The 9466-nt window shown below is 28.0% G+C and overlaps 1 protein-coding gene across 1 annotated transcript; it reads right to left on the bottom strand.

The window, feature by feature from the left end:
- Window positions 1-5618: 5618 nt before the first annotated feature.
- On the bottom strand, window positions 5619-7134 carry LOC105361703 (protein BCCIP homolog). The gene is made up of 3 exons (XM_011498954.1): window positions 7036-7134; window positions 6299-6547; window positions 5619-6205 (listed from the first exon to the last, which is right to left on the bottom strand). The coding sequence occupies exons 1-3, from the start codon at window positions 7132-7134 to the stop codon at window positions 5666-5668; spliced, it is 888 nt and encodes a 295-aa protein (XP_011497256.1). The 3' UTR covers window positions 5619-5665.
- Window positions 7135-9466: the final 2332 nt, after the last annotated feature.

Below are 9466 nucleotides of genomic sequence, written 5' to 3' on the forward strand. Positions count from 1 at the left end.
ACGAATTATTCAAATAAAAGGAAATCATTCAAAATTTAAACAAATAACATTAAAAATTTGTATAAATATCTATACAAAGAGTATGAATGAAGTAATAGGATTATTACGCAAAGATCAGGAAATTAGACTAGATTCTCCGAATGAGGGGAAAAAACAATAGGGAGATACATAATTACAAGTGAGGTTAAGTCATTAGTTGTACAAACTTAGAGTAGTACATGGATTAATCTTTATTAAAGTTTTGCCTACGATGAATTATAGAATTTATTAAGAAGTTTCACAATAAAGATCAAAACTTATTTCTTGCATTATGTAAGATATAATCACAATATTTTTTATATACAGCATTTAAATAAATAAATAACAAATTATCACATATCCGCGAAACAGGTTCGCTATTATCAATAGGCTTACTTTAATATAAAGGATTCAGATGTATTTAATTGTCTAGTTCTAAATCTTTTAAATGTGAGACAAATGTTATATTTATCTGGAAATATTTTAAGATTGGTAGTTCTATCAACACTGTCATACAACGACAATTCCTAGGATAAATATTATATTATTTTAAGATTTTATCTTATTTCTAAATATTTTATATTATAAAACATTAAAAAAAAATTCTTTCAAGAATAAAAATTTATATTAATTTTGTGCGTTTGTAAATGTCATTAAATATCTATTTTCATTGTTTTATATTCTATTGATTGTTTCTATATTCTATTGCGTTTGGCATCCTTGTTTGCCTTGGAAAGTCATTGCAACAGGTGATTAGTACGTTCTCCTTGATCATTTTGTGGATGGTTGTGTCTGGGTACGGCTTTGCATTGTAGCAACTCGTTTTTTATTTTTTAACGCTCTCACTCTTGTCATTATAAATGTTTTTAATTACTCGAATTTGGGATAGATGTTGGACTCGCCTAGTGATTCTTCCCATTGTTCTCTTGTACGATGAGTGAGTCGTTGCGTTAGTTGATGGACAGTTATGCAGTTCCAGAAGTTTCTTTCCAGTTCTAGTTATTGCAGCTCTTTAGTGATCTTTTGCGTCACGAATGAGGTCTTCTAGTGATTCAGCCTCATCTTCTACTTGTGTAGTGTTGGCAAGGAGTTGTTGCAAGTGGGATTGCACGTACAATCGCGAATTCTCATACCTCTCGGCTCTCGGCTCTTGGCTCAAGACTCATTGGAAGAAACATCCTTGGATGATTTTGAGGCTCTAAATGGTGTTTGAGCTGCCTCCCTTATCTCCCAACGCAGCTTGTCGAGTGCGGATTGTACGTGGTTGTAGCTCCTGAATTCTTCTCCTTGCGCATTCTTTGCAAAATATTCCTGATGTATCAGGGTTGTTGGTCATGAATCCTTTAACTAGGCTCGTTCCTTATTAAACGCCTTGTGAAGCTCGTTGACTCGTTTTCGTGCGCCTTGGACTTCTTCTATGGAAATATTTCAAATGGGGCTTTGGAAGTTCTTCCCCTATCACCTTAATTGCTCTGATCCGATTCCATTGCCCTTGAGCTTTCAACGTGAGTACGGTGAATAATCGCACTGCGATTGCGCTGCGAGTCATGCGGTGTTCTGCTTCTGTCGTTATCCGTGCGTCAGGGCTCGTGGAATTCTCGGGTTCCTTATTCTTGTGATTTGGCATTTTCTGTGATAATGATTTAGTGTCCTAGAAGAAGAACCAATTGACTACTTGCCAGCGAGATAATTCCTTGGTGCGAGTTGACGCTTGGCCTTGTAGCGGAACAGCTCAGTTGGTAATAGTAGTTTGAAATAATAAAAGTTTTAATGGTGCACTCTTAGATAAATGACACGTCCATCCCTGTGTTAATACTGAAGTAATGCATTAGCTCTACTATCCAGTTCGAAGGACCAAATGTTGGAAAAAAATTATCACATATCCGCGGAACAGGTTCGCTGTTATTAATAAGCTTACTTTAATATAAAGGATTCAGATGTATTTAAATGTCTAGTTCTAAATCTTTTAAATGCGAGACAAATGTTATATTTATCTGGAAATATTTTAAGATTAGTAGTTCGATCCATACTGTCATATAACGGCAATTCCTAGGATAAATATTATATTATTTTAAGATTTTATCTTATTTCTAAATATTTTATATTATAAAATATTTTAAAAAATATTCTTTCAAGAATAAAAGTTTATATTAATGTGGTGCGTTTGTAAATGTCATTAAATATTTATTTTCATTGTTCTATATTCTACTGATTGTTCACTTTTAAGTGAAAAAAAATTATATGAAAAATTATAATTATTCGAGTTAAAAAATATTTAATAAATAAAAGCAGTTATTAACAAAAAAGTAAATTAAAGAATTGTATTTTTTTAAATAAATCAAATAATTAATGTTTGGAATTCCAGCCACCGATGGTCAGGAGACCAAGGTGGTTGGATTAAACCGTACCACCGATTTAATGGTGGAAAGAGGGATGAGTGATAGGTTAATGCATCAATTCAGTACAAGCACAATTGGTTTTAGTGACTTTTATTTAAGGTTATGTTACAATTGATAGTTGTTTTTATTGATCGTTATGAGAATTGTTGAGCTCGTCGTGATCCTGACAGTTGGCAAAGAAACTGCCGGACGTCGTCCGAGTGTGCAAGGAGAGACTGGTTTTTTATACTGCAGGCGTTTTATTGTACTAGCGGAACGTAACGGTAATTCTGGGAGTTAAGCTCTCGAGAGATGCGTGAGCAATAGGCGCTGTCTTTTGCGATATGAATTACGGGGGCTACCAGACAGTATCAGCGCCCTGTTTAGCGGTGTGATAATAATCAAGTTACAGAGGACTTACCGATAATGTGGGCGCTTTGCTGCAATAATGATAAGAATTACGGGGCTACCAGACAGTATCGGCGCCCTCTTTAGCGATCTGATAATAATCAAGATATAGAGGACTTACTGATAATGTCGGCGCTGCGCTGCAATAATAATAAATTATATAAATAGTTTACTAGTGATGCCCGGCTATACCGGCGCCCTCAATGTGGTCTGTCAAGAGTCAAGTTGCGGAGGACGCACCGCTAGCTGGCCAGCAATAAATAATGTAAGCAAATGAGTATACCTTGCACGGATTCCCGTAGACAGATGTGTAGAATTTTATTAGGTATGACTTGCACTATTTCACTTTAACTTACTCAACAAGACCGATTTGCTTCGACTTGTGCTGCTCTTTTTATATGGTTGCGTAGATTTAGAGTCTGGCACTAATACCTTTGGTATTACTACGCCGAAGCCTTCTCGCGTGTCGCTAGAGTTTCAGTTCTTGGAAATTCTGTTCAATTCTCGGAAAGTAAGCTTTAGCCGGCTCGAGGCTTTTGCGTAGTTGCTATGCGGATATATTTCAGGACTTTATTAGGCAAAGGCTTTAACGTTTGCCGAGAATTTTCATAGCGAATTTTTCTGATTATAATTATTTAATTTTAATTGAATTATAAATTGTTTTGGGTGGATGCGCCAATCCTGAACAATTCACTTTTATATAGATAATACATTTCCAATGAATTTTAATAATAAATAGTAATTGAATTGATTAAAACTATATTTAAGAAGACTAAACTATATACAAAGAACTTCAAACATAGTTCTATTTAAATACTTAATAATTACAGATACAGTCTATATAATTTTCTGTTGTTATATAGCATATAATTAATATAAAATTACGAAAACTAACACATTTTTTCAGAATCTGTAATTGCAAATGCTTTATTAATTCTTGTATAAAATAAGATTTATTTTAGATAAATTGATCTTTCATTTCACCGAGTTAATAATAATAATTCAAAAGGTTGCATAAATTCAATGTAAAATCTTCTATTTAAATTTTCAAAAACTATTTAATAAAATTTGTAAATAATTGTATTTAAATTATTAGTCTCGGATCGCACATTCTTTCGATGTCAAGGACTTACTATAACTTACTTTTAAATTTCTAAAGTTGTTGCTAAATACCAATTATTTATTGTCTGTTTCTATTACGAAAAAAAAATTTAAATATATATATATATAAATGTATTTATATACATAAAGAAAAGATGTGATGCAACAGAATAGTCTATAAACAAAGGAATTTTCGTAGTATATCTATCGGACAATATGACTGTATCTTTTGGTATCGGTAAAACGGTAATTACATGTAGAAGTGCTTAAGTACTGAGGACTAAGAGTACTCGATTCGAAAAATCGACTTGTCTCAATTCTAATAGAAAGAATTTTGTGATATAAAAGATTTGAATATAATAGGAAGCATCAACATTTTTTTTATCATCAATCAAAAAATAGTTCAATAGTTATAGATTAATTTTTTTTAATGATTTTTAATTCAGTACAACTACATAAAATAGTTTGTTAAACATTAAATTCTATAGTAAAAATAAATATAAAAAATAAACCGCAATTGAAATAAAAAGAAATACAAAAGACAATCTAATAGGATCATTAAAAATAGTTTAAAAAAATAAAAGTATACAAATGCAGTACACAATACTGATTCAAATGTTGATAAAGAATATTTAAAAAACTGTAAACGGAATCAATTATCTTCAAAAAAGATTGCTAATAAAAATTATAAATATTGTCAAAAACTGAATAATAAAATTAACAAAATAATCAATTCTAGAGATGACGGCATTCAATTTTTGATAAATGTATACATTATTAAATAAAAGTCAAGCAAAATATCATTTATCTAAAAAAGTTAATTATTCAAAAAAATCTCGGTAAACACATTATAACTAAAATTTTAAATAAAATTCCGTATGTACCGTTGAATTACGAAGAGTTTGCTGATTATTCGACAAATTTGCGGTTACTGTTATTTAGATAAAAAAAAAAGAGAATCATTTTTCAAATCAATTAATTCAAATTACAAATAAATACAAAACAAACAATACTTAGAACAATATACTGGCACCAGCAGAAGTAAATATAAGACGAGTTAAATCTGGTAATAAATTATGTAATAGCATTTTTAACGTGTTTATAAACATAAATTGTTTCACGCTTAAATGATATTTATTTGTAAAAATATGAAATAATGAAAATATTTAAATTCATCTCACAATATTTTGCACAATCATTTATAACAAAATGTAAAATAAAATAATTTATGAAAACTCAAATAAAATTATATGAATTTGTTATGGATTTTTACTTTATTTTTTTTGTAGATTAATTTATGTTTACATTAAAAATAAGTCTAGTCAAATACTTTCTAAAATTGTACATAAATTGTTATAAAACTGAAAAAAAGTTAATTAGATCTGTTAATTATACCTGATTAATAATATTTAAAAATAATTTTTATTGTAAAATAAAATCAATTGTGTAACATAAAGAATAAAAACAATCAGAAGCAAAAATTAGATCATCAGCTGTAATCAATATACTTAAAATAATATTAACATTTAATAATTTTAAGAAATTAATACTATATATTGATGTTGTAAAATACAAGTATATATCTTTTCTTTTTATAAACATATAAATTTTTTTGTGGAAAGTATAAATGTTCATCTTGATTATATATGCAAAATATTATCATATTGTTTTATTTATTACTATTACATGCAATCAAAAGGAAAATAAACTTTTTGTAAAAAAAAATAATTTTAAATATAACAGAATATGTACATATAAATTCATGAAAGCTGTATCTTAATTTTCTCTAGTATCTGTTGCAATTTTGAAGCTTTAATTAATAATACTTGTCTGTAAGGTATCATTTCATAATCATTTTCCGTCCATCTACCTGACAAAGCACTATCCGTTTCCTTCTGAACATTGAATTCAAAACTGCATGTTGCTTCTTGAGCAAATATCTCTTCCTCTGGATTGCTCCAAATTATATTTGATTCTGGTATTGTATCTTTTCCTTTGAATTTATTTTGTTTTGTTTGATTTTCTTTATTTATTTTGTATTGTTTGCAAATCAGTATATAATACGTAAAGTGAAATGGCATATTTTTATTAATTGCACTTTCAATTTCTGATATAAGATTTTCAAGAAGTGGTATAGAGATCTGTACTGGAATGTTGACAATGCGCTCATTGATTAGTAAACCCACAACTATAGAATCATTTTCAAGGACATTTTGAATTATGGCATTTGTTGGATACATAGCATATTCATTAGTAAGGTTTTTTAATAAGTTTCTTAACTGTTGAATGCACAGATCATTCTGAAAACAAAAATTAATTTAATTAATAATTGAAAAGTATTATTGAATTATTGAAGAAAATAATAACAATCATATATAATATAAAATACTCACCCGTTTATCAGAAAGATTGACAACTGTTGTAATGCTAAATACATCATTCATATCCTCATTATCAGATTCTTGAAAATCAGGTGATTGTTTAACAACCGATCCAATATAATTTTGAGATATTATCAAATTTGTTAAACTACATAAATCTATCTGAGCTTTTAGAAAAAGTTGTTGTAATAAAGTTTTTATTCCATGAAAATCTGGATCCTGAGGAATATGTCCTTCAAAATCTACTTGAATTTCTGTATCCTAAACAAAATTAGAAATTATATATAATTCAATAACGCATGTAAAATTAAATAATTTTATTTTATAGGTTATCTTGTTTAGAATTATATATATATAATTCAAAAACATTAAATAATGAGCAACTTTGAAATGTATGTTTCATTCCAAAAGTAATGAAATTATAAATAATCATACATATTTAATAATTTTAGATTAAACCAACGTTAAAAAATATTTGAGAAAGTTACGATACTTGACAAATACAAGAAGAATACATTATTAATTATTATTAATCAATATAATTATTATAAATTAATTAATTATTATTATTTATCACATATTTTTCCAAATGTTTTTAAAATATTAAATATTTATTTGGCGTAAAATAAAATTCTTATCAATTTAGTATTTTTCAATTCGTTGATTTGTACATATTTCATGATAACAAATTTAAATCACTACACGAACACATATTTTCGTGAATTAAAAAAGAACCAAGTTAAACGAACCTCTTCTACAAAATCGACTTCACTTTCTTCAATCTCGATTTTATTACTTTTTTCGTTATTTTTACGTTGAATTCCACGTTTTTTATTGGGAGTAGCCATTTTTACAAAATATGTTTAACAAATACATTAAAGAAATATATAAAACAATAGCTACATGTGATCTATAATAATATGTTACTTCCCACGTGTTAGTCGATATTGAACACAACTAAAACTATTCGTATTCATATAACAGCACTTTATTAGAAATATTTATATATCCATTGTTAAATTTATGCTATCATAAAATATGTGTATATATGCATGTGCATGTAGGCATATGTAGGTGTGCATATATATATATATATATATATAATCCAAATGCTAATAATAAATTAGTAGGCATATGTAGGTGTGCATATATATATATATATATATATAATCCAAATGCTAATAATAAATTAATGAATATAATTTATAAATAATAAATTATAATTTGAAAAATTTCTTTATAATTACATTTTTGTTTATTATGTATTATTATGTATTATTGTAATATATAATTTTAGTATGAAGTCAGAAATAAGAATTCAATAATATTTAATATATTTTATATAATTCTAGGTGTGTATATCCAGTTATCTATATTATTATTATATATTATTATATAAAATTTATATTTCCAATCATTTTAAATCTTACGTTTAACATATATAAAATAACAAAAATTCAATAATTTAATTTCCTTAATTTTCTATAAATCTTAATTTTGTATAATCATAAAAAACTGTATACTGAACGATAAAAAAATTTATAAAAGGGACCTCTAAATGCATTATGTTGCGTATTAAGTACTACTATTATTACCAATATCTGTATTTTTATTGATGAATTTACTTATGTTAAATTTTTATCTTTATTGCACGCTAATGCAATATTTTTATACATAATTGTTTAGAAGTATACTATATAAAAATATATTTAGATTTTAATAGTAGTTTATAATAATTATTGTAAAAATAATTTATTCAAATTTTTAATGAACAAATTAATTTATTTAGAAATTAACTATGACTGCAAATAATTACTTTATAAATTATATATTAACGTATAAATTATTTTATATTAACGTTTTTATACATATTAACGTTTCAATTAAATATATGTAATTATATTTTTCTATAGCGATTAAAAAGTCAACTGAAGATGTTTTTTAGAATACAATCGTAATATTTTATATTTTTATTGTTGTCTGATACACCTTTTGCTTAATTGGATCAATGTGACTTATAGCTTGAATAATCAGAAATATCTACTTAGTTTACATCTGAGAGTAAATATGAAAAAATCAAATATTCAATCGAATGCTTTTATTTATTTATTATATATTATTATTACTTATATTACTTATAACCAATGTTTATTTATTAAAACATTATTCTAATTTTTTTAAAAAGATATTCTTTAAGTTGAATATTTACAAATCAAAATCCGTATTTTAAAATATTTATTGTTTAAGTTTAAATATTATTGCCTAATCGATTAAGAAAATTAATAATATATTTGAACACTCTTCTTATATTTGTTGCTGTTTAGGATTGGAGCACCTAACATTAAAATATCAATTCTACAAATTTGTAATAGTTATAGCTCACAATGTCGTAAACGTTGCCTACGAAAATTCTCGATAAAATTAAAGCCTTTGCTTGAGAATGTTCTGTAATGTTCACCCATTATCCGCATAGTAACTATAGTAGAAGTCTCCAACTGGTAAAAGCTTGCCTTCCGACAATTTGAAAGAAATTTCTGGAAGTGAAATTTCTACCGTCACACGGGAACTTCGGCATAGTAACACTAAGTCATTACTGCCAGAATAACGACAACGCGCTCGCATATATTAAGAGTAGCGCGTGCCGAACCACCAGTTTTGTTGAGTGAGTCTAGAAGAAATTGTGCAAGTCATATCTGGTGAAGTTCTATGCTTTCTACACGCCTCCGTCAAAAAGGATCTGTGCAAGGTACACTGCTAATAATTAATTATCATTTATTGCCATTGGGCGCAAAATCATTTGTGGTACACCTTCAGCGATATTGATTCTCATTTATACCGCTAACGGGCGCCGCCATTTTGCCATGCGCCTCCAGCAAGACTAATTAACATTTTCTTGCTAAAGAGCGCAAATTCGCTCGCGGTAAGCCTTTAGCGATACTGATTATACCGCTACAGGGCGCCGCCATTTGCCATGCATCTCCAGTAGGATAATTATCATTTTATTGCTACGGAGCGCAACTTCGCTCGCGGTATGCCTTCAGCGATACAGACTTTGATAATACCTCTACCAAGCACCGCCATTTGCCATGCTCCTCCAATAAGGCTAATCTTCCCTTATATTGGGTGGAGCTTACGAGGGGAGGAGCCTCCTACGGGGCCCTGCTATCTACAATACGCTTC

This window comes from Ceratosolen solmsi, unplaced genomic scaffold (assembly GCF_000503995.2).
Source record: "Ceratosolen solmsi marchali unplaced genomic scaffold, CerSol_1.0 scaffold30, whole genome shotgun sequence".
Classification (NCBI taxonomy): domain Eukaryota; kingdom Metazoa; phylum Arthropoda; class Insecta; order Hymenoptera; family Agaonidae; genus Ceratosolen; species Ceratosolen solmsi.